Here is a 27,060-nt window from a genome sequence, read left to right as displayed (position 1 = left end):
CCTTTGACAACCCCCTCTCCTTTATTTTCTTCATCATTCTTCAGATTTTGGGAGCACTTCATGAAACAATATTCAGTCTGTTATACGATACTGGAAATCTTTGCATCATGATTGGCTGAGAAAAATATAGTCAGTTAATATCACCTACAAAAACTGTCCATGAAATGCTCAACCCATGTCTTCTTATTTCCCTATTGCCCCACCCTATCCTTCACTTTCAAATCTTATTGCCCCCTTTCGATATCTTTCTCAGTCCACATTTTGTTGTGCCGGTGCAAGAATGCCCTTAAGACCACACTTTCATGAATTGCATGCATGCAAAAATGACATAAACAGCACTCATAAGTGCATTGCATAAGGGCGTTTCTGCTTCGATGCGCAAAAATGTTTTGCTAAGGGCGTTTTTGCACCCACATGATGATTTTATTTCCTTGCAACAATGACTCTCTAAATAAAATAATCGAACGAACTTTATATACACATTTAAAGAATATGACTGTTTCTCATTGATTTTATTCATATTTGAGTTCCACGAAAGACAAACAATTTCATTATTACAACTGACATCAAAAGCCGTGAATTTGTCTAAGGATTTGCTTGAAAGCAGAGTTTATCACCTGTGCATATAACAAAAGGAAAGATCAATGCTTAGCAAGGCTCCATAGAAATTCACTTTTTTAATAATAACTACATTTCTATGAATAGAATGAAGAGATCATGCATAGTACACAACTGTTCTATTGCTTCCTCTCAGGTTGAATTTCAATCCTTAATTGCAAAAATTTGCTTTTATTTCATATCCAAGTGTGACATGTTACAGTCTTCTAAAAAGTATTCAAGTCTTTATTCAGTCAATTTGTTCTTGTTTATCGTGGGGAAAAGGCCAAATTATATAACATGTAATGTATAGATAAGTTGAAAATCTGTAAGCAAAAAAAAAAAAAAAGGATGTTACTGTATCTCCAAACATGTTAAGATACGAATGAAATATGGTTGAGAAACAATGTCTTGTCAAAGAAAGTTCTTAATTAAAGTAGAATATTTACATATGTACAAGTGTGCAACCTTTCACACTAAACTCAAATATCAAATGCCCTGCAAGAAATTGCTTCATTTTATTCTAAATATGTGAAAATGCAGCAAATAAATTGTTTTTAACTTGCCTTCATAACAATGCCAAGATATTCAGAGCTTTCACTTGGAAAAATAATGTAACATATGTTTGCACTAACAACCTTAGAGATTGTGTAATTCCTTTATATCAATATTGGTTGCATCATGAATATTTACAGATATAAATCAAAAATAATAATTTCTAGGCACATTTACAAAGCTCAGACATAATCAAGAAAATTATATCTTTTCAACTGCATTGAAACGCAATCTATACATGAATGTTGATAACATAGTACATAGAAAAAAAAAAACTCTTTGTGCGCGTTCACATATGATGCAGAAAACAAGGACCCGACTTGATAAAGCTTGTTTTCAAAGACAAATCGTATGACAAATACATGTATACCCTAAATGTCTCCATTTCAGAAACTTGTAAATGTAGCTTATAATTTATAATTGATATCAAGTTCTGTGACACAGGACCCAATAAAGCTTTTTTTCTTTCCATGAATTCATATCAATAATGTAAAGCTAAAGGGGTGTTCACACATCTCTGGTTTAGCTGGCCATTTATAGCATCTATAAAAGTGTGGTCACCTATTTAGAGAATACATACAAGTCCTGCTTTTGGCAGGGTAGCTTCTCAAAGAGCAATTTTCTGCAGCATATCTGAGTGAGCCTTGAAGAGTTGAAAACATTAAAATATAACTAAAAAACAAAATGTCACCCCCAGAAAGTGAACAATCGGATATGTTTGACTTTTTCTCTTCATTGGTCGGCAAATGTAACATACAATGATAGACCTTATGGTTGTCATCTACATGCAGGTCATACATGAATGTTGTGTGAGCAATAGGCTTCAAACAAATAGTCTAGGATCTGACTGATAGCAGACAAAGTATTATAGAAGAGCATACATGTATATCAGCAACAGGGATGTGCATGTAATTGAAGCCTGTACTTCCCAATCATGAGGCCGCTGGAGAAAAGATTCTTCCATAGACTTTGTACACGTGACTCGGTCCGAGGCCGGGGCCGGCAAAATATGGCCTTGACTACATCCCTGATTATCAAGGTATTGATATTTATGGATTAACTGTTACTGCAGGAAAATGTCCCAAATGTATCCATCTCATCTACGTACACATTAAAGTGATAGCGATGCTTCTGTGATGGAAGTTGAATACTCTCATTTGGAAACTAATGGGGTGAAAACCTTAATAAAGATCCTTGTCTTGCAAAATCGTTTAGTTAAACTTTGTCACATAACAGAAAACTGATAATCTTGTAAGAAAAAATGTTTCTGCATTTATTGCATTTATTTTAGCATCATAAAATTAATAATTTGGGATATCTTGTCAAGCTCTGGTGATGAATACATGTAGTTCATAATAGTCCATGATAAAAAAATACTTCTCTCCATAAGATTGAACAATATAATTTTGATTATCAAAGTATTTCATACTTGCTCATAGCATAATTGATTCTGCCCTGCAGTTATAAAAGAAATATCATGATTACATTTATGTGCTTGGATATCTTGTTCCTGTTTAATTTCCAATGCATTATTTTTTAAAGTAAAAAAGAAGTACATATTAATTCTTGCATGAATGTTACATTGTAAAAATTATTTTATCAATCTTTGACCTTTTTTCTTAGGTTTCATGGCCAATCAGAGATATTGAAACAAAAATTGTGTGACACTAATGAGTCATTTTATACTAAAAAGATCAATTTAAAGTTTTTAAAATCCTTCAAAAAAATGAACTGTCTTTAAAAACAAATTTAATTGTCCACAAATGGAATAATCAAAGTTTTCTTTATAACATGTCAAATCAATCAAATGAAGACTTTATCTTAATAGTTTTACTCAGTCAAAGTTACATAATGTGAAAAAGCACTTTAGTTTTCATATTTATGCATTAGATGAATCTTGATCCTTTTTCCTTCTTTACCTGCTATCTATTTCATTGGAAAAGAATTGTAGATGGCAAAGTCCTCCTTTGGCAGATCAATTTTGATCGAATATGAAGAGATAATGTCTGTGAAATAGTCAAACGAAATGATGAGCTGAGGTGCATGTACATCATGCGCATGTTGTGAGGTATACACGTAGGTATCTGGAGGGGTTGGGGGTGACGTCACATTGGCTAGGCATTCGCTTGTTCACACGCGTCTATCCAGTCGCTATACACATCCACAGGTTCTGATAGGTCTGAGGAGGCTTCGAGTTAAGGAATTATATTGTGTGAACGTGCTTTTGTATAAATCAAGATATATGAGAACACATGGTGATTTTAAGACTTAACGCTGTCCATTATCTCAAAATAGCACCATTTCTGTTGGCAACCTGACAGTTTCGTGGGAGCCTACTGCCAAAGTGTTGTCCATTAAAACCTTTCAACGCTAAGCATCTAAATCTCTTAGTCTTTTAAAATTGTAAAGACTCCTTTTTATCAATTACCAGAACATCATGCAGTGTACATGTAGTATATTGTCAGAATCTGTCAGGTGCACCAGACCTATTTGTCTACTCAAAAGTTGACAGATTTTGAGGTAGGTCTTAAATATTAAGTATATTTTTTAGGGCAAAATTATATGATAAAGATATACGATAATAAAATGGTAAAACAAAAATATGTGGCCTGGTGGATTTTATCACCTGAATGCCAATGAGGGTACTGTAAAATGGAAACAAAACCCCATCATTCTTCATTGGGTACAATGCTGGCATATGCTGTAATTCATTCAAGGATTGGTTTCATATTTGGTGTACTTAAAGATCAAGTCCACCCCAGAAAAATGTTGATTTGAATAAATTGAGAAAAATCAAACAAGCATTATACTGAAAATTTCATCAAAATTGGATGTAAAATAAGAAAGTTATGACATTTTAAAATTTCGCTTATTTTTCACAAAACAGTGATATGGACAACTCAGTGACATGCAAATGAGACAGTCCATGATGTCCCTCACTCACTATTTCTTTTGTTTTTATTGTTTGAATTATGCAATATTTCATTTTTTACAGATTTGAAAATAAGGACCAACTTGTTTGAACCATATAGTATTAAACAATGCTAATTGCAAATGTTCAGGGAGGAATTAATCGTTGTTTCACACAACAACAGGGAGAAAATTTGAATATTTCATATTTCACATAATAAAATACAAAAGAAATAGTAAGTGAGTGATGTCATCAGTCTCCTCATTTGCATACCGACCAGGATGTGAATATAACTATTTTGTGAATTCAAGCAGAACTTTAAAATGTCTTAACTTACTGTACATCCGATTTTGATGAAATTTTCAGTGTTATGCTTGTTGGATTTTCTCTTTTTATTCGAATCAACTTTTTGTTGGGGTGGACTTGTCCTTTAATGTTGGTGTTGGTGCTAGTTTAGAAGCAAAACTTGAGATTGTCTCTCGCTTCAACACCTCATGTGAGCTTACAACTAGCAAATCAATGATGTGGAACTCATCCGGCAACGAAATTTAACATAATTTTAATTTCAGCCCAGTTGACACTGTAGTGAATTATATTGGTGACATAAATTGAGGATATAGAATTGAAATTGATGAAGAAATGACATAGAAGCATTTTTTGTGATCTATGAATAAATTTCATATAAATTAAGCATAAATAATTTTCTAGTAAAAATTTCTTAACTCTGTGTAGAACCTTGGTGAACCTCATGTAGCTCTCCGATAGAACAAAAATAATCAAAATCAATCAACATATAAATAAGTATTTTTTGTGAGTTTAGAAAATATATGAATAAATTAGCATATTTAATGAGTTTCAAAATTCTGTGTTGAAATTTTGTATCACCACCTCGAGCTATCATATAAAGCAAAAAAAATTGAAATTGATCAACAAATGAAGAAGAAAAAACATTTATTGTGATTTATGAATAAATTTTGCATAAATTTGCATAAATAATATTCTAGACAAAATTTCAAAATTTTGTGTAAAAGTTTGGTGAACCTCATGAAGTTCTACCAGATAAAAGAAAAAAAATCAAAATCGGTCAACAATTAAAGAAGAAGCATTTTATGGGAATTTTAAAAAATACGCATAAATTTGAATATTTAAAGAGTTTCAAATTCTGTGTAGAAGTTTTGAATCCCCCACCTAATGCTATCATATAAAGCAAACAGAATTGGTATCAGACTTGAAAAGACGAAGAAGAAGCATTTTGAAATTCAGTCAACAAATAAAGAGGCATTTTCTGTGGTTTATGAATTTTGCATAAATTAGCATAAATAATTTTCTACTACAAATTAAAAAATTCTGTGTAGAAGTTTGGTGAACCTCATGAAGCTCTACCAGATGGAAAAAAAATCAAAATCGGTCAACAAATAAAGAAGCATTTTATGTGAATTTTAAAAATATGCATAAATTAATTTTACATAAATTAGCATAAAAATTGTTCGGGCCGGATGAGCTAAAAATGATCCATGTCAATATTGATATAATACTGATCTCCAATACAGCATGTGACTTGTGAGTTCACAAAAATTATCCATATCATTATCAAGTCAATGATAGTTAAACACACAATAAGATTCATCACTATAAAAAATAGAGGTTTGTGTTGTGCTGTTCTGAAAATTGACCAAACACCAACATCAAAAAGGTCAACAAAACAGGGGAAGAATACTGTACATAGGGCTCAGGATGATTTCACCTCTGAAATGCTCAAGAGAGCCCTAGATAATAATTTTTAAAGTTGAATTAAGAAGGGGGTGAGTTTCCATAAATATAGGTTCTACATACAATATATAGTATATATAAGTTGTTCAAACACATAGCATGTCACAATAATCCTCTGCCTTCTCGATATTTTGCTTTGAAAGTCTATGAAATTAGCCACCTGTCAGAGCCCGAGAGACGAGTGTACAGAAAAGTCACTCGGAGTGTGACGTCACCGGGGGGAATTTAGTATAAGAGGTGCCTGAATGTCATACAGAAATGCTATGCAGAGAGAGAAAGATATTTTACAATTTTTTTTCAAAGCAACTCAAATCAAACAAATAGGACTGATATGCACAAATCTTTACTTTCCCTGTATAAAAAACAGTATGAATAACCACCATGAACTCTTCAATCATGATGTAAGATAGCAAACAGTGAGTTATTGAATGATATTTTCACTATTTCTCATTTATTTTATCACGATGTTCAATCAAGTGAGTAGCTGGAAAGTAATTCCGGCGGCTAGCTCAGCGCGCGCTGAACGCATAATACTAGTACACACAACACCCAGGCATTGAGTGTACTGTTATGGTCTGGTATGTCGACTTAGTTCATGGCCGTGCAGCGATCCCCTGGCGTTTTTTCTTCTTTTCTTTTGTCTTTGACTCCACTTTTATATCCTCTGGATCATTTCCACTCATAGCTCATTCCACAGAACAATCTTGAACCAAACGTATAGTATTCTTTCTCGGCCTTCTGAGTTGTTTTCTATATTTAATTACGCTAGGGGTCACCGTCACACATACAAACGCAATTCGGAAGTGAGTTGAAGACAGAAAGATATATAGTCATTAGTATACATCTCTATGGTTGAAGACAACAAGAACGGTACGGTAGCTCGACAGCTACCTGCGCCGGAGCGGGCGGCCGGTCGGCACAAAGCAATTCCGCAACCAACTGTGTTTTTTTGCAAGAGCCGCGTCACACGCGGATAAATATGTCATAATAACACGTCTGCTACGTTATCGACTGGTGAGAAGATCTCGATCAAATTTCATATTATTCACCTTGAAATTATTCCTTTAGGGTCTATGGTATCATTCTGAGGGAATTCACATATTTGGAATAATAGTACGGCCACAAATATTTTAATCATTTCCTCTTTGCAAGTTATATGGCTCGCAGATACAACTTCAACTGCAGTTATTCCATAGTAGTACACAAAACGGCACTGCCTTGTTTACTAAACCGGGACCGAATACCCCCCGGTGACGTCACACTCAAAGAACACCCGTCTCGGTAGGCATTGCAGGAGCGAACTCAGGGAAAATGGGTAGGGATAAATCGTTCAAATTCACTATTTTGAAAAAAGAAAATGGGGGGTCGAATCACCTATTAGTGTTTGGGGGGTTGTAAGGTTGCTATTAATGTAAATATCTCAATATTTGGAATCGTCTTCTTAATTCAACTTTAAAAAAGTCTTGGAAAATTTCAATTCACTACAATGTTTAAATATCCAATGTTGTAGGTCAAAGCAATGATTTGTGAAAAGTAGCCACTGAAAATAATTTGCAGAAAAGGAAGGATTTAGGCAGCTGCCATATAATACTGATTTTCAGTATTTAGTACTGAAAGATGAAAATACAGATGGTTTCATGCAAAATACTGATAATTATAAAGTTTCAGTTTTATGTGTATTCCTACATGGTATTTCTTTGAAAATATTGATTTCCCCACCATAACACTCATTTTCTGCACTTAAAATAATAAAATGTTCAGGTTCAGGTTGGCAGCTCTGGATATATAATGTAGAGTAAAACAAGTAAAAATGTGAACAAAGATGAACATAGAAAAGATGCAAGACAACCAGCTACAGAAAAACATAGAGTCAATGAACAGAGCTGTAACTTGGACAAAGAGATTTAAAGGGGAAGTTCACCCTGACAAAAGGTTTATTGTAAAAATAGCAGAAAAAATAATAAAAAATATTGCCGAAGGTTTGAAAAGAATCCATCAAAGAATTAAAAAGTTTTTAGAATTTTAATTACCTGGTATTTGATTTGTGACATCATATGCGAGCAGCATTCCTACATACATGTAGCGAATGGTAAAAAATCAATGAAATGTCATGTTTTCAGAAAATTGAAAACCGTTTTTTCCGTATTTTTTGTATATCAATAGACAAATTATTTCCCACCCGATCATGAATAGAAAACAAAAATAAGTCATCAGCAACCATTACAAAAATTAAACCCTTGCGTTTTATAAAACATATGGGGCAGCTGCTCGTTTATGACATCATAAATCCAAAACTTAAAATTCTAATAACTTTCTTAATATTCAATAGATTTTCCTCAAACCTTCAACAATACTTTTTTAATTATTTTTTTTTGCTATTTTTACAACAAACTTTTCTTCAGGGTGAACTTCCCCTTTAAGCCACTCAAACCAACAAAACCAACCCCAGTCAGACCAAAGCTTTTACATTATTTCAAAAGACTAACCATCAGTCGGTTTGGACGTGGTTTCATAAGGGTTGGTGACTGTGGCATTATGAGAACCAATGCCAGGTACATGTAGTTGACTGTGTGCCAGCTGATGTCTTTTCTCATCAACCACAGACCTGAGTCAGGTGGGCAAAATGAATGCATGCCAGGATGTTTCATATTAGCTTAATTCATTGCACCCTTGTCGAATACTAATATACACTCTCATTCCATCCTCTGCATTCAAAATGACAGCATTTCCATGTTGATGATACATGTTCCTCAATTATTTCAATTTTCATTCATACAGTACAGACAATTAACGTGACGGGGAAAAAGCAGCTTCATGTATATTGGTTTAACATGTGCAAGCATTGATTGATTGATTGATTTTTTTTGGGGGGGATGGGGCGCTGCACCAGTGCCCCCCTCCCCCCGGCCAGAAGTTGTACCGAATTATTACCCAACCCTGTGATACAAAGTGCCCCTTTTCCAGCTCCCAAACCTTGGATGTGAGCATAGGACTTTCATTAGTGTGAAATAGAAAAATAATTGAACCAGGCTTTCTTTCGAGGGAGGGGGGGGGGGGGCTAAAATTACACTGTAGATCAATGCACACCACTTTTTTCTTTGTAAATTTTTTTTTTTGCCAAACTAATCAACCCCCTCCCCCATTGCAAAATTCAGGATCAAGGAACCCAGGGGGCCACTTCCATTGACGAGTGGATACCATGCGCTAACCCCAAAAACGTAAAAAGGATCTCTTTTTGGAGATAGGGCAAATAAGAATGTCAAAAACACTAAAATAATGAAACAAGGGTATATATTTCGCTAGGAAAACTACATGTTTACGGTCTAATTTGCGAGGGTATAAAAAGACTAACATACTTTAAAAAGGATGTACTTTTGCCCCAACACTACGTGTTTAGTGTTCGATTTGAGCGAGGTGTGGTGTGGGGTGGTACCCAATGAAAGTAATAGTAAAGCCGACGTCTGTGACATAACAATTAAGATATTGTTAATTGTACTTGTTTAGGGGGTCAATTCAGGGAATACTTGTCAAGAGTACCGTTTTGTTTCCAATAATTGTTAAGGGTAGGGTTTCACACACCAATACTTGTTAAGGGGGTGCATTTTCAGAACATGGAAAATACTTGTTTATGGTGCTTTTCAAGACCCCATGGTCACGGATTGCAAGATTCCTGCGGGAAAAACATGTCTCTTTTACTTTTGGCAAGGTGCCTATTCATGAAAGGATACAGGTAATACTTGTCTGGAAATCCTCTAAACAAACACGACATGATATCACTCCAACATTCCGAGTTCGATCCCTGAAAGAAATTCAAATACTGTACATGTAATATCAGTAATACACATCATTCCTTGCCGTTCTCAGTTCTTTTTCATGCCATGATTACATGGCACGATGCTGTTTTTACCATTTGTCATACAATCTCTGGACTAATATTGTCACTACGCCGTCGCACAAAATTTTTTCGACCACGCCACTCATTGACTTTTTAACCTTCAAGTCTTGCGCATCTTTTAGACCAATTTTGTGGCGCCAGGGTATGTAATTCCAAAATTACGCAACATTTTGTAAGTACATGTCAGACCCAAATCGCTCAAAAACATGATTCCATGTAGAAAGTCATATTGTGCAAATTGTGTTTTCCACCCAAAAATCATTAATGTATGAATATTTTTATTTTGTTGGTTAAAATTGATTAATTTTATGCCATTTATGATCGCAAAAGGGTCCCTGACAAAGTTCATTGAAAAAACAATAGAAAACAAAGGTCCGAAGAAACAAAGAGATAAATACGTATTAAAAAGAACTATAAAATACATAGGAAATTAATTATGTTTTGGCATTTTTTTGAGAAAAAAAATTGTTAGAAATATAATAATTTATATTAAATCACCAAAAATTAGCATTCTACTAGCTATATAAAAGGCATAAACCATATATACCGCAAATTTCAAGTGCTTATTTGCATAATTAATTAACTAAAAAATATAAACAATTAAAAAAAAAATTTACAATACAGTCTTGTCGTCTACATCCAGCTCTACGCGCATGCTAATTTTCGCGGCGATCGCACAATCAGCAGCCAAGATCTGAAGGGGGGGGTTCAAACTCCTGGTCTGAAATAGCCCAGTTATATTAGGGTTAAATGACTGTATTTAAAGACTTTGTTTGACCAACAAAATACTAATTTGAATATTACCTTTAGTTTAACCACAGTAGAAATATTCATGAGAAACATTATATTCTTGCATGCAATTAAATATATAAAAGACAAGTGGAATGCCTCTGGCCGTCTCACCTGCATCACGCGATTCAATATAGCAGCAGTGCTGATTTTGAAAACTACTATAACTCGCACAAGATGTTCAGTGATACTTGGTTACTCTTATTTCCACGTTTTATGAACTAGACCAATACACTTATAGAGATATGATGGCAATTCAACAAATACCCCCAACGTGGCCAAAGTTCTTTGACCTTACATGACCTTTGACCTTGATCATGTGACCTGAAACTCGCACAGGATGTTCAGTGATACTTGATTACTATTATGTCCAAGTTTTATGAACTAGACCAACACACTTTCAAATTTATGGCTGTAATTCAACAAATACCCCAATTTGGCCAAAGTTCATTGACCCTAAATGACCTTTGACCTTGATCATGTGACCTGAAACTTGCACAGGATGTTCAGTAATACTTGATTACTATTATGTCCAAGTTTCATGAATCAGATCCATAAACTTTCAAAGTTGTGATGGTAATTCAACAGATACCCCCAATTCGGCCAAAGTTCATTGACCCTAAATGACCTTTGACCTTGGTCATGTGACGTGAAACTCATGCAGGATGTTCAGTGATACTTGATTAACCTTATGTATAAGTTTCATGAACTAGGTCCATATATTTTCTAAGTTATGATGACATTTCAAAAACTTAACCTTAGGTTAAGATTTTGATGTTGATTCCCCCAACATGGTCTAAGTTCATTGACCCTAAATGACCTTTGACCTTGGTCATGTGACATGAAACTCAGGCAGGATGTTCAGTAATACTTGATTAACCTTATGGCCAAGTTTCATGAACTAGGTCCATATACTTTCTAAGTTATGCTGTCATTTCAAAAACTTAACCTCAGGTTAAGATTTGGTGTTGACGCCGCCGCCGCCGTCGCCGTCGCCGTCGCCGTCGGAAAAGCGGCGCCTATAGTCTCACTCTGCTATGCAGGTGAGACAAAAAATGCAATAATTTAGGATTAATCTCTGCAAAAAATAGATTGTAATGAGGGGAAAGCAACTCCTAAATAATGAAAAGGCAGAATTGAGAGAACACAAACTTTTTTTTTTCAAATGGGGTTCTACTTCTATCATTTTTTTCAAAATCTTCAAGAATTGACAAAGTGATAAAGGCATAAATTACATGAAATCTATCATAATGTCATAACTTAGCAATTTAAACATAATTCTTCCACTATCTCCCTTTTCTCCATATATTGTAAAATGCTGCTTGTATCTTTGTAAACACAACAGAATTATGTTATGTCAAAATACATCTATCTAATAATATCTGAGAATGAAGAACTACATACAGTGTATGTACCTTTTACGAGGCCTCCATCATGATCAAGCCTAATCGCTCACGACGGCGGTCTCCTGCATTCCTTTAAATAATCTTGTTTTGAAAAATGTAAATTACATCTTATTGATATTTATTTATACTATACGACTATTATTATTTTGTTATATGTATTACCTTTGTATATTGTATATATGCATTTTGTAATTTTGATACTGATGTGAATGCAGAAATAAATGAAATAAAATCAAATCAAATCTGAGACTTTTTCAAATAAAGTGCAAGGTCCATTTGAGTAGGTTTTAAATTGCTACTGTACAGAACTGGAAGAGATCCCATGGAATTTACTCACATTTTAACGTCACATGATTTTTCGTGGTTACAGAATGGACATGTGAATTGAGTTTCCAATGTCCCCAGCATCTTCTTCTTCTGAGGTGGCTTCTTCTTAGCACGACGTCTACCCATGGTGAATCAACACTTTACTGTCAAAATGAATTTAAAACAAAATAATAATTGACTTTTATACAGCACTTACATGTAATACATGTACATCGTAATAGACATCACAAGACAACTCAACAGCATTGTTGTCATCATTGTGTCCATTTGTGTGTTACCGCGGTTGCCAACTTTCTACAAATGCACCACCTCGTATATATATGCCCTATTCTCGCCTATGAGGTCAATACTGTTATGTTTTTACCTTATTGGTACTAGGAGTGGTCCGCGGGGTGAATTGTCTCGTGATTTAATGTTGTTTTTCCTATTAAATCTAGATGAACTTCTTTGAGTGAAATTAGTTATTGTTTAGATCTATTGCAGTGTAGATATCACAAATTATATTCTAGACCCTATGGTAAAAATATTAATCATACATCTATGGATTTTGTACAATAGTGCTCGAAAGTCTGAATAATTATTGAGGTCCCAATGGCAATGCCCCCTACCGTTAGAGTGAACCAGTCCACTCCTAGTACAAATGGGGACAAAACATAACAGTATTGAATAGTCATAGGAGGCAATAGCGCATATACCATGAGTACAAGGAGGCGCGATAGCTCAGTCGGTAGAGCGGGGGATTCGTATTCCGGTGATCCGGGTTCGATTCCCACTTGGTGCGCTAGTGCCCTTTGGTAAGGCATTAATCCTCATTACCAGGTCCTTCGGAGAGGACCTTAAGCCGTCGGTCCTCTGGTTGCTTGCTTACAAGCATTCATGCTTTCTTAGCAATCAGGTAAAAAAATCCCCACTTTCAAACTTTCAATCTTTACAAGTACAGGGTGCTGCATTTGTAGTAAGTCGGAACCCATGATAACACACAATTGCACACACAAATACGGTGACAAGGCTTGCTGCGGGCTGAATTGTCTAGTGACTTTGATATTTTTTTGGTTAGTTATGAACTTTTTTGAGTGAAATTAAATCTAGTGTATGTTTATTCATTTATAGCAGTTTAGAAATCACAAATTTGATTTTTCTTAAATGTGATTAACTATCTGTGAATTTTGCACTATGGTGCTTGGAAGTCTGACTACCCTGGCAGTATTTTTTCCACCTCATTGATGCCCCACTGCCCCCTAGACTTTGTGCTCCAGTCCTGGAAGTGGAACATCAAGTGTCGACTGACCACGACCAGTAGAGGTGCTGGTCCAAAAATTGGGATTGTCCCGGAAAACAAGGATACCTCATAAACCAAGACAAATCATGCCTTGATGAATTGAGATTTTCCTTGTTTATGGGAACAGTTTTTTTTTCAGTTACCCCTGCGGGACATAGACAGCAATTTCGGGGATTGAGAGTGCTAAAAACAGATTCAGTGACCTCAATTCCCCCTAGTTCACTGTCTATTTTTCACGGCTTGCCGTCTTCCAATAATCTTGTTATGAAACCTGATATGTGTACATTGACTGGCGCACTCGATTGGTGTCGGCACTTGACAGGTGAATGAACTTTACTAGATTTTCTTTGAAAACCGAGACAGTCCCTGTAAACTGGGACGATCCCAATTTGCTGACCGGCGCCTCTCTGAACTGACAACAGAAATAGACCAGCAGCATAGGAAATACATGAGGGGGACTGCCCTCATGACAGCCCAAATCACCCCTAAATGTAAAATTCCCCCCAAAATGCATTCTTTGGGCGACCAGTGACTCAAGAGTAGAGTCACCCCAGGCCCCAAGATCTGTTCCAAACAATATTCAAGATTTAGAATATCAATATTTTATTCCCCTGTGGCAAAAGAATAATATTTTCTTTTACTGCACAAATTATGTTTTACCCCTTAAAAGCAGCACTTCAAAAGAAATAGGGAGTCTAGCCCCCAATATTCTGCCATCGCCCTAGACAGCTGTCTGTTTCGAAGAGTTTTCTAACATTTTCTTTTGTTTAATAATTTCTCCTCGTACACAGACAGCTCGCGATCGTGCAGCCGCCATTAGGGGGTCAACAATGAAAAATCCCCCAATGGGGCTCATCGATTTTTGTTTTTATTTCATGAAAATATAGAAGATGAACTGGACCAAAATAAAGATTATTATTCCGTTTTTGCCTGAAATGCACAAAAACGGGGAAAAATAAACTTAAAAGGAAAAAAAAACAGTGACTTACTTCGGCTGTCTTGCAACTCCCACTCTCTGGTCTATCCGATTTTAATACATAAACATATGGCCATTGACTCCCTGTACAGATCGAGTTAGAACTTCGGTCTCTGTAATTGGTGAGTGGAGCCAACGGAATTCAGCGGAACAACCAATGTTTTGGTCTATCATCGCCCAAACCAATGAAAAATGTGTGGAAAAGAAAAATTAGCCCCTAAATTTCTCATTTAAAATCATCAGGTATTGAAGTTTCAGGACTCATGAGACATTGAGTAACTCTTTAAGCCTATATTGCCTTTTGGTCTAAAATCTAGGGGCTAAACTAAAGGCTAGAGTCTATAAAGTATCACTCACACGTATTGCGGGGTTATTATTAGTATACTAACCTTGCACCATGAATCGCGTTTGGCAGTGGATTTCTAACTAGTGTAGTTCTGCCTGGTGTCCACAACACACGACTTCTATGGCTTGATTTTTCCGTGCGCTTCGGCATGTAATGAACCCTTGAGAGATGAAAGTATTGCAGACAGGATCCAGAGTTGAAATTTGATGGGGTGCTACACTTAGTCTTAGGCTACAGGATTTTTAAAAAGGGGTAGCACATTTTACCCGGTGGAAACTTGAAAAAGAAAAAAAAGGTTGTCACCTAAATTTAAGGTCAATAGTGTGTCCAAATAAGTTAACGAGCCAAAAAAAAAAGTTTTCACCCAGAATATTTTAAGCCATGGATTGTATTGCAGTAGAGGCGCACGGCCAATATGGGAGACTGTCTCCCATGAGAAAGATTATCTCCAATATCAGAGAGAGAGACTTTTGTAAAGAATTCGGGTATCCAATTTTAGAGACAGTCTCCAGTTTGGGAGACCAATTTCCTTTGTTTACATTTGCTGCCAAAGGATTACCTTGGCGGCAAATAAAAATGTGATAAGCAGATTCCTCATGGGGTGCGTTTATCCGCCACTTTTTTACCCTAGAATCATGATTCAAATCATGATTCTGCAGAATCACGATTGCGTTTAGTCGAAATTGAATATAATCATGATTAGAATCACAAACATGAAACACGAAAAAAGGGGCGTTTGGAAAGACGTTTCTGCAGAATCACGTACGAAAATGTTCGAATAAACGATATCGTGATTACAATCATGATTATATGACCTCACTGTTGTGTCGGGCTACTTTCGGTTTGACTCTTGCCAAGCTCAAGGCGCTCTATATGCTCATTGTATGTACATGACTATGTACTATGAATTCATTTCTTGTCATGTTCAAGTTCTGTGTTGGTCATCGCATCGTCCACTACTTTTCATTTTTTGGTCATGTCTTCAACTTCAAGTTCTAGTAAATGAATTAACTGGACAGACAATGATCTCAGTTGTTGTTGAGTATACAGTATCAATATCAAATTGGATCTACGCTGAAATTAACTTCCGAACACCATTTTGGATAAACTAACAAGATGAATAGAACCATATTGACCCTTTATGATAGAAGTAAACAAAATGAGGTATAGACTGAATTTTGATGGAAGCAAAAGAATTTTCGAGAGCCGAAACACGTGCGAAAAACTTCCTCTGTCAAACTGCGCACTAGTGATGCGCACTGGATTGGCCCGAATCTGAGGAGAAACAGCATTGGAATGAAGGTCGTCTAAACGCTGATTCTGTGATATTGTGATTCTTGTTTGTGTTTTGAATCATGATTCAAATCATGATTCTGGCTTGAGGTCGCATAAACGCAGCCATGAAAAATTACCCCTTTTCACCGTCTACTTTAAAAATTCACCGTCTAGGCCTACTTTTGTTTTGATAAGGATTTTTGTTGTCATCAACACACAAAACAAATGGGCTTCCGACCTCAGTGGTGTTGTTTCTTTTGTTCTTTTGCATAGCAAGTCTCCAATATGGGATTGGGAGATTGTCTCCCCTATTGGAGAGTCTCCCATATTGGCCGTGCGCCTCTACTGACCACTCTAGGCGACACCGCTATTCCAACGCGTGTTGGAAAAGGCGACGCCAGACGGGTACGTTTTGGCCTTGAATTTCCAGCCCATTCCTCTAAATTTAGGTCTAACTTATTTATTCTATACTAATTGACTAATTATAATGTAAAATGGGTACTCACCGGTTCTTTTCTTTCCAAATTTTGTGTTTTCATCGCCTCTTCTGGCCAACTCTTGCGGCGGCTGTTGTCGCCATAGGATCATGTACATGCAAATCCAGGGCGAGTTGTTACATGACGCTCGCGAGTCTCTAGGCTTTATGGCCTTTAATCAAGGCGTTCATTTTGTTATAATTTTATAATGACGCTTAAATATCGAAATCAATGTAGACGAGTCTGTGCAGGGGCATAACAGAGATGTTATATTCATTGAAGTGGTTTATAAATCTTATCTCGGGGGTCTATATGGACATTTATCAATTCTTTGTTCTGTGATATATTGTAATATAAATTATGAACGTCTGACAAAAAGATAACCAACCGATCACCTGACCGATCAGCTGACCAGTACGTGAATCACATCGGAGTTGATCAGTCCTCACAGCGTTTGGAACGCTCACCAAGAATTCAAGAAAAAAGACTGAAAATGTAAGTTTAACCTCAATCCATTTACTTTTAAACATTGTAAAAGATTATTTATGATGTTAAGAACTAATTCATACCAAAATTTTTACCATCCAATTTGTATTAAGCCTTTAAGGCGTACATTTGCCAAAGTCTTTGGGTGCAAATAGAAACGGCAATGTCTAACCGGTTTTATCACTTATGTCGCCTATGAGGTCCATAGTACATGTAATGTTTGGACCTCATTGGTACTACTACTAGGACAGTAGGAGTGCTACTGACTGTATTGTACTTGTACTCACTCTAGGCGACACCCCAATACTTACCCGTGCTAATAAACTGGGACTCCACTCACGCGCATTTGGGCCGCCCTAGCTTAGAACTAAGCTTTGTTTTACTAAAAAATAAATCTTGTAATGATTCAATAAATGTTACTTAATAAATTAGTACTGTTAAATCGGTACTCACCGGTTCTTTTCTTGAATTTTCTGGCAATTTCCCACGCTTCTGGCTTCAATTCTGCGGCTGTTCCTGTCGCGGTAGACAACTACATATGCAACTTTATTTATAAATAGAGCGCCCCTTACGATAGTTGTTAAGAACGCGGCCAAATTGTTAGGTTTTTTGCACTGTGTCCAAGGCGTTTTTATTTTGTTTGATTTTTTATTTTTAATAAATATTTTGTTAAATAGCGATTTTTACGTCAAATATTAAATTCATATCACAAAATATTTTTAATTGTAGAAATATATATAATATCATGCAATTATTCATTCTATATATATTTTATAATAAAATTTATAATTGTTGCGGTCTTTAAAAAAGGATAGTCGATTGATCAGGTGATGACCACACGTATCACGTGATCTGAAAATTAGCTTCATACCGCTTTGATCGCACTCGACGGTGACCGGACTGACTGCCAAAAAAAGATCGAAAAATGACTCAAATGTAAGTTTCCCTTTATTTTATTAAATTCAAATTAGGAATAGGAATATATTTAATGGGCAATCTTTTAATAAATGATAAACAAATGAGGACAAAACTCATATTTTGGGAGTAATATCATACTTGGGTGCAGGAAACAGTACGTTTAGAAGTTCTAACCTGTTTTTAACGCATTGTCGCCTATGAGGTCCATACATGTTAATGTTTGGACCTCATTGGTACTTAGACAGGAATAACCGTCGTTTCTGGGGATTTATTCAACAATTTCTGACATTTTACTGTAATCCCCATTTACCGACGGTAGGGTGTACGTGTGGGCTCGCATGTGTTCTCATTCCCTCCCTTTTGTCAATTCACAGTCCAAAGTTTGATGTAATTTTACACATCGCATTTACAATCTAAGGATGTATAAAAAACAAAATTTTAAAACTTGATATTTCTGTGTTTAAATACTTTAAACGATATAGATGAAAAAGGCATGAAAAATATACTTTACCGATGTTTAATTGGGTTGAACACGATAAAATTGGTCAAAATGGCAGCCAAACTATAAAATATTTACAAACGAACGTCAACAATCACGAATGTGATATCGATATTGCTTTCGATATTATACGATCTGCTCCATATGCGAACGAAACCGAAGATAAACGATACTAGTTATACTAGTACTAGTACTAGTTATAATCGCGATATATCGATTCGAGACATTAAAGTAATAACGATAATGACGTCATTCAAGATGGCAACTTGCAAGAAAAACCGTCAGGTCAGGTGAAAATGTCTTAGATGACAGATTTCTCAATCATCCAGAGGATTTTTTTCAATAACTCCGGCCCAAGGTATGCAATTACTTAAGTTATTTATATTTCCCTGATAATGGAAACCATGAAACTTTCAATTTTGCTTAAAAAACAGTTTTAAATCGCGATCTATAAAACGCTAGTTCACTATACGTTGGCTGTAGGTACGGGGCCCCATCCCCTTCAGTCTATGTATGGTGAGTGGAGCCAACGTAGTTCAGCGGAACAACCAAAATACAGAGACTGAAGCTTTTGGTCTAATTGGTACTAGGAGTGCTTGTAGTTGTATGATGGGGTGTCCAAACTTCGCGCACTTTTCAAAAATGTTCATCAGGCTTAAATTTTTTCACAAAATATTCATAATTTATACAAAACCAATTCAAAAAATAGTTACCACATTGACGGCAAGATCGTAAATTATAAAATCATGGACGAAAATGTAAAGTAGGTCAAGGGGATTCGCCGGTATCGCGATCTCAAAATTCTATTCCGATCGGCGAATGCGCGCTGTGCTGGAAAACCGTTCAAAAAAAGTGTGACCTAACTTCGCGGACCAATGTTTTTGTGGACATTTAAACAAAAACTCAAGCTCAAAAAGTGAAATATTTATATCAGATTGATGGCAAAATGCTATAGAATCGGTGAGTACCATATTTAACTCACATTTTTGATGATTTCTGCTTGCAAAATGGTGATATCGTGATGCTTGTTGAGAATATCAGATTTCTTCAAAACGGGCGCTAAACGTGACAAATTTGCCGATCTTTTGCCAATATTTTCATGAATACTGAACTCATCCTAAAGAAACTTACACCAAAGGGTAATTTTAGGTCGCTTTTAACGTTGATGATGTCAGATTTTAAGGATATTGGCTAGTTTTTGAGATAATGACCGTCCGCGAAGTATGGACACGCGCGAAGTTTGGACTCACTGCCATACTTGTACTGTAGTTGAACTACTGAGTTGTAGTTATACTTATAGCGTAGTCAATCTAACGCTTGTGTCTTTCTTTCTTTTTTTTTCGCACCTTCACCCCCCTGGCAGACTATAGTAGCAAATTAGTAGGGCCTAATTACAGTTAGATAATAGATCTAGAAAGAATCTACTCGGCAGAATCTACTGTCTGCGTGAAGAAATCGGCCCGGCCGACTCCATCTAAATTATTAACGTGTGGGACTATGACTGAATGATGCATTGCAAGTACGTCACTTTTCTACTGGTTTTCAACCACTAATTGCAAAACAGCTTAAGATACTTCCATACATTTACGTCAATCACTTCATTCTATATAAACTCTCTACATTCCGTGGGTTGAAACTACTTACCGTGAGGATACAGTGAAATTATTTCAGTAGTCCCGGGTTAGCTGCCTACGAACGTCTTCTCAGCTCATATCACATTCACAAGCAAAACGTGTTGATTGATTGGTTTTCAATCGCGCGCCGCGCTCGCACGCGCAAAGCACGAGCAGCGTATTGCAATGGGTGGGGGAGGGGGGGGGGGGCTCTGGGGGCAACATTTTTGGTGTGTGCGAGGAACCCTCTCATTGGTCCAGCGGCCACTAGAAAGAAAGAAGAAGAAGAAAAAAAAAGGTCTGGGAGCGCGGCGCGGCAATAAAGATTTTCGTCTCCAAAAACCCCTTGGCTAAAGACGCATATGGAACTGAGTAAAACAGTTGAAGTGGGGGGGGGGGGGCTCTGGGGACAACATTTTTGGTGTGTGCAAGGAACCCTCTCATAGGTCCTCATTCACATTGATATAGAATAACAGAAGAAAGCGAATAGCGAAGGTAAAAAAAAATGACAGATAAAGGGCGCCTACGTGGGGTGACTCATGCATGCATGCAGCTATACAGCGGCCCCTAGAAAGAAAGAAGAAAAAAAAAAAAGGTCTGGGAGCGCGGCGGGGCAATAAAGATTTTCGTCTCCAAAAACCCCTTAGCAAAAGACGCATATGGAACTGAGTAAAACAGTTGAAGTGAATAAAGTAGATCTAAACACCTGTAGTCTTGATATGACAGACCACCCCGTATAGTGTCCTAATTTTCCTTTGAAAATATTTCTACGTCCCACCCTCACACACACACACACCCTCCCTTACATACATACATACATACCAAGTAAATTAACTATTAAAAAGAAATGTCTTTAATGACCGCTGAAATGCTCCCAGAGATGACGATTCATTTTTTTTTAAAGGATGTTTTATTGTATTCTCTCAAATCAAAATAAACATTCACATTCCATAAGCAAGTTGTACAAACTATTTGAAACATGATTATAAATTCATTTCCATTTCCATTTATGCTCTATATTATACTGTTTTTTCAGTTTTTTTTTTTTACGAAGTAAGAATGCCCTTCTGTAAAATTGTACTTGATTTGTATTACTTTATATTACTTTGTATTATGTTTTTTGAATGGAAATGAAATAAAAGAATTGAATTGAATTGAAAAAAAATTATACAATAACAAATATAATTATACAAACTATACATCAAACTTCAAAGATACTAGAAATTAATACTAATGCGTTTTAGCAATTACAAAATGAAATATTAACAAGATGTATGAATGATAAGAGAGAGAAAATAAAGATAAAAAGTGTTGTTCTACCTCCCAACCCCCCCCCCCCCCCGTCCCTATGTTAGGAGCACCCTCCCCTTTTTATGCATATACTCTACATGGAAGGGACTACAATTCTCCGTATTTATTTATTTTTGTATTTTTTGTGTGGTTTTGTCTCTCGTTGTATATATACCTTTACCTCACTCTCCCTATATATTCTTTTAATTCAGATTTTCCCATTTCCTTAAATGTAGAGACATCTTACCTCTACCTAGCGCCAGCCTTCTTTCTTCCCATTCTTCTTCATTAAATTTCCTTTTAATTTCATCCATGGTTATAAGTGCACCCTTTTCCCTCCCTTTGAAGATTAAAAATTTAACAAAGATTAGAAAATGATTGACTAAACGTTCCTTTCCTTCGTCCTTTAATTCTAAACCTACAAGAATTTCCTCCCAGCTTAAATTGCCCGTCCAAATAAAACCAAACATCTTCTTACAATTATCCCAAACCAGACAAGCATATTCACATTCCAAAAATAGATGGCGATATGTTTCTTCCTCTTTTTTACAATAACAACAAAGATTATTCTGTGAGATTTTAAAACGGAACAAGTGATGATTTGTATAAGCAATGCCGTGTAACATTTTAAACTGAAACTCTCTTAATCTACTGTTCAGAGTACATTGTCTTGGTCTCATAAAAATGTGTTCAATCTTTTCATAAGAAAAACTATATTTGTTTTTTAACCTTTCGAAAACATCAGGTATTGTGAAGTTACATTTCATAAAATTTGCATAAACGTTTTTAGATACTAACTCCTCTATTGACAAAATTCTTTTTCCAGATATAAATGATATTTCTTCCCTAAGAGAAGCCTCTTTGCTATCTATTTTCATATTTCGTTTCCAGCTGACTGGAAAAGTTTTATAAATTGACTCTATCAAATGAAAATCATTTATGTTTAAACCCTGTCTTTGGAAGTACGAAAATGACCTTAAGTTTCCATCACAATCCATAATATGTTTCAGTCTGTAAATATTTTTTTCATATAATTTTTGGTTAAATATGCATTTCCCTTCAATTCGTACGAATTTATTGTTAAAAAATATCTCATTTCCTTTATATGTTTCAGATTTTAATCGAAAATCCTTCGTCTCTATCCATACTTCTAGCAAATCTATATAAAATTGCGGCAATGCTATCTCCAACACTCCAAGCAAATAATCGCATGAAAATATAAAATTTCCTCCTCATCGGTGCAAAGATCGATCATCATGCATTTATATACTATTGGAATTAGACCTGTAAATAAATTACAGAACAGTCTACATGAGATTAACATAGCTAGTGCATGCAGGGGCGGCCCCATGGTAAGTGATAAGGAGAGAGGGTGAGGAAGACGATCTAATTCTTCTCAATTGAAATAACAGGGGTGATACAGAGTTACCCATACCCCGCGCCCATAACACTTTTTTGTATAGTTTTTCTTTCTTTTCTCTTCATTTTCTTCCTCTTTTTAACTTAAAAAATATATTTCCACATTTTCACTACCGTTGAAGCATCATGGGGGGCAGTCGCCCCTGCCCCCATGTGACTTCTCCCCTGCGCGGGGGGGGGGGGGGGGTATTGGTCACAAAAAGAACGAACATTTTAAACTGAAAATAATTCATATTAAATAGGCATTTTATTCTCTTTCATCATCTTGATTTAAATCAATAAATAATCACAGCTGTCTCTTTAAACTTTCAAGGATGAGTGTGTTTAAGTGCCATGGAGGATCGTGTGGTCCAGTGGTTAGAGCATTGAACTCATAATCGGAAGGTTGTGACTTCAAATCCCCACTCTGCCATTGTCTCCACATTGATAAAAAAAAGGCCCGAGAGTAATATCTGCCGTCTATAAGGTCAGCCGCTATGCCTGATTAACCTAGATGTAAAATGTTCCTATAGTAGGTAATTGGTTATATAGCTTGGCGTTTACCAGCAAAAATGCTGTCCTGCCGAGTTCCTATACGGGAGTTACCATAAACAGAAGAAACAGCCCATTAGCGTACCTAAGGGGGGGGGGGGGCAGGGGGGCAGAGTACACACCTGGAAATCGGGTTGAAAAGCAAAAATAAAAACCAAAACCGCCCCCCCTAAAAAAAAAGGTTATATGTCCCAAATGACGGCGATTTGGGAGCAATGTGTAATGTATATTTGTTTGTTTGTCGAATCTTTTTCCGCCCTGAACAAAACTCACAGCGCCCCCTATTTAAAAATCGTTCACAGGGCTCTGTGGAGTGCCAACTACAATATCTTACTAGTTAATACAATGACCTGTCCGACTCGATTTTTACTACCGATCAATCTGCACTGTAAAAAAAATAATTACCATACAAGAAATGTGAAATTTCTGCGCACTTTACAATTGTCATTTCTTGTGTCCCGTCTGTTTAGTTTTCTCAGTCAATTTCGCACTATTCAGTAAAAAATGTGTAATTTGTTATACACGCAATCCTGTTATGATTGAGATTGTTTGTTGGTATAATGTACATTAATTGCGTCCAATTCTTTTGTCAACCCACTGTTTGCTTTAAAATATTTTAAAGGGGAACCCAGCCTTGGCCATAAAATGTTGTGTTGGAGAGGAGAAAAATAAATTAAACAGAATGGTGAAAGTCTGAAAGAAATCGGACAAGCAATAAGAAAGTTATAGCTGCTTTAAAATTGAGATCACTAATACTATGTAGATTTCAAATTGGCAACTGGGTAAGTAAATTATGACAAGGGGCAAGGACAACTTTCCCATAGGCCATGTACTTTATTATCAGGGATTTGTCGTTTTCTCCTAAGTACCCATTCCCCTGGGGCAGTAATCTAAATATAACCCAGGTAGTATATTGTTTTATGTCCTCACAAAAATATAATTTGAAATAAAACTTTTGGAAAAATGAAATTTTAGCCATAATATATGTATTGGAGTATGGAAGAGTAGTCCTTGCCTTACATCACTATGACATCCCGTATGCGGCCAATTTGAAGTCTCCATGGGTATAGTGATTACCAATATTTACAACTTTTAAAAATTCATAACTTTCTTGTTGTTTGTCCAATATTGTTCAAACTTTCACCTATCAACTTGTCTGATTTTTCTTTTCCTTACAAAAACAAGTTTTTATATGGGTAGGATTCCCCTTTAATTAAGTTGTAAAAACGTTTGAGTCTTGAATTTATGGCTGACAAGAGATTACCGGATGCTAGGATGAAAAACAACAAAGGATCTCAATTCCCTGGGAAAATTTCTTTGAAGATTTTTAAAAAAAATCAATTGATCGGAAACCATTGAATCGATGGTGGGAAATTTTTACTATAATTTTTTCTTCTTCCACGTTTCATTTTGTCAGCAGGGGTAACTTCGTGAATAACTAAACGATTATTGTAACTTTATTATCAAAATAACTATCAGTCGAAACAAACTTATAGAATTTCCTTTTTTTTTCTTGACATATTCACTCCAACGATGTGCATGCGCCTAATATCAAAACTTTTTGTTGTTGCTTTATTCATGTTATGTATGCTATGGCTGATATACTATTTTTGTCAATGTAAATATGTTTTCATGGTGAAAAACTCCCACAAAATAAAAATAAGTAAACAAACAAAATTACTGTTTGTACATTAACAACGCAACGCTTAATATAACTCGGTTTATATTTAAACAGGGATTGTCTGAATTAAAAGAATAACACAGTTTTCATTTTTTCATAATTATCCAGGTTGAACATTACTGTTTATAAAACAAGGTTGCTCATACAAGTTATTAATGTTGTTTTATTGTGTGGATTCTCAGCGGAATTGGTGCAGGTGTTTATTCTTTATTTTGATATAATTGCAAGACTTTCATTGCGATATTTTCAGGGGGAGGGCACTTCCAGAAAATGAAGTTTTTTTCAGGTTTCGCATATAGGTGCAGTTCCTAATGGTGCAGTCACATTTCTCCTACGGCGGCCGTACGGCGAGTTGAAAACGGCCCTTTTAACATTTTGTCGGGCCAGCTATACATTATAGGTGGTTTGAATGAAGAATGTATGAATAAAACAGCTGACCCAAACCTCGGCGGTGACACGACATTTGCTCCTGCGACAATTGCTCCGGGCTTAATTTCGTCTAAGATGTAGAGTTAGGGTTGCAATTTAGGGTTTTACGTTATATGTTTAGGGTTGGGCTTAGGGTATGGTATAGTGCTAAACCCCAGGTTGAAGATGGTCTTTCAATTCGTGTGTGGAATTTTAAGAGCGGAGCAATCGTCGCCGGAGCAAATGTCATGAAACCATTTTCGACTCGCCGTACGGCCGCCGTAGGGAAATGTGACTGCAGCATAAATGGACTCCTCTCCCCTTCTCGCTCTTGACCCTCTCCTTATTTCTCCGCCCCCTCTCTCTCTCTTCATTTCCTCTCTCTCTCTCTATCGCTCCATCCAGAAACAGACACAGACACACAGACCCCATCGACTTCCAAAAAGGCTTGAAAAAGGCTTTTGACACCGTGGAATTCAATACTCGTAATACCTTGGTCACATTTGTTCTACGGCGGCCGTACGGCGAGTCGAAAACAGCCGTTTTAACAATTTTTTGTATCAACTACATAAAGGTGGTTTGAATAAAAATGAATAAAACGACTGTTTTCGACTCGCCGTACGGCGCCGGAGAACAAATGTGACCAAGGTATAAGGAAACTCTCGAGATTTGCGTATCGATGGAGGCCTTTAATACCCTGGTTCGAAAGCTACTTGTATATTCGGAAGATGCATACTTATTTTATATTATGAAATTCCTACTCTACATGGCAGAAGGAATGCTTTATTCCATTAGGAATCGTGTTTTCAGACAATATTTCACTCATACAACACAAGTATATGCATTGTATAGTCAAGCAAATCAAAATTTGTCAAAATTATTTGTCCCACTCAAGTTGTTCATATTATAGTAAGGGACGTATGGTAGCCATTTGGAATATAAAAATACAATATTTATTACATACCGTACGCGACATAAGTATGGATTTCGTTAGCAATCATGTTTTCAGACAGTACTTCACTACTTCACTCATATATCACAATGCATTTTCAATAGTGCTCACTCTGGTGACATTTATTTTCCCATTTATATTGTTCATAATATTATACATGGGTCTATGGCGGCCATTTCAGGCGCCGCGGAACGGATTTGAAAGTGGGGGGGGGGGGGGGAGGCTGACCATGCAAAAAAATCACAATCATGGTAAAAAAAATTTACATTTTTTGTACACGGTTTTGAAAACAAGAAAGTAAATATTTTGTAAAAAACCGTGTTTTCAGACATTATTTCACACCTGTTTCACAATTACAGGTATTTTATGTTTATTTAATGGCAATTACATTATACAATAATGATTCAACAAAATAAAAACGTGCGTGGGTGCATGTGTACATAGCTGCCTGGGTTTGGGAAAAGCTAACTTGATAACTGTAACCCTTGGGTCTCCCTCCCCGACCAAGCTACATGAACCCAGGACCGGTCTGTAATGATAATGATAGTTAATAGAACATTAACAAGAAGATAAGTACACAGTATCATAATGATTTGAGAAAAATTAGTGGTATACAATAAGACCAGTCATTATATAGGTATAGACGTGCAAAATAGTTATA

The 27,060-nt window shown here is 36.1% G+C and overlaps 1 protein-coding gene across 1 annotated transcript; it reads right to left on the bottom strand.

Annotated features, from left to right (window-relative positions):
- Positions 1-493: 493 nt before the first annotated feature.
- LOC129270921 (transcription elongation factor 1 homolog) lies at positions 494-20,238 on the bottom strand. The gene is made up of 4 exons (XM_054908258.2): positions 20,150-20,238; positions 12,261-12,393; positions 9,562-9,632; positions 494-3,331 (listed from the first exon to the last, which is right to left on the bottom strand). Exons 2-4 carry the CDS (start codon positions 12,374-12,376, stop codon positions 3,267-3,269), a joined length of 252 nt encoding a protein of 83 aa, XP_054764233.1. The 5' UTR covers positions 12,377-12,393; positions 20,150-20,238; the 3' UTR covers positions 494-3,266.
- Positions 20,239-27,060: the final 6,822 nt, after the last annotated feature.

This window comes from Lytechinus pictus, chromosome 11 (assembly GCF_037042905.1).
Source record: "Lytechinus pictus isolate F3 Inbred chromosome 11, Lp3.0, whole genome shotgun sequence".
NCBI classification, from domain to species: domain Eukaryota; kingdom Metazoa; phylum Echinodermata; class Echinoidea; order Temnopleuroida; family Toxopneustidae; genus Lytechinus; species Lytechinus pictus.
This window is presented reverse-complemented; position numbering and strand designations above follow the sequence as displayed.

Coding starts and splice junctions, on each gene's coding strand:
- LOC129270921 (XM_054908258.2), bottom strand. CDS start 12,376: ATGGGTAGACGTCGTGCTAAGAAGAAGCCACCTCAGAAGAAGAAGATG. Junction 9,633..12,260: donor AAATCATGTGACGTTAAAAT/GTGAGTAAATTC, acceptor AATTTCTTTCAG/GGATCGAACTCGGAATGTTG. Junction 3,332..9,561: donor TTTCCAGACAAGTATTACCT/GTATCCTTTCAT, acceptor AAGCCTCCTCAG/ACCTATCAGAACCTGTGGAT.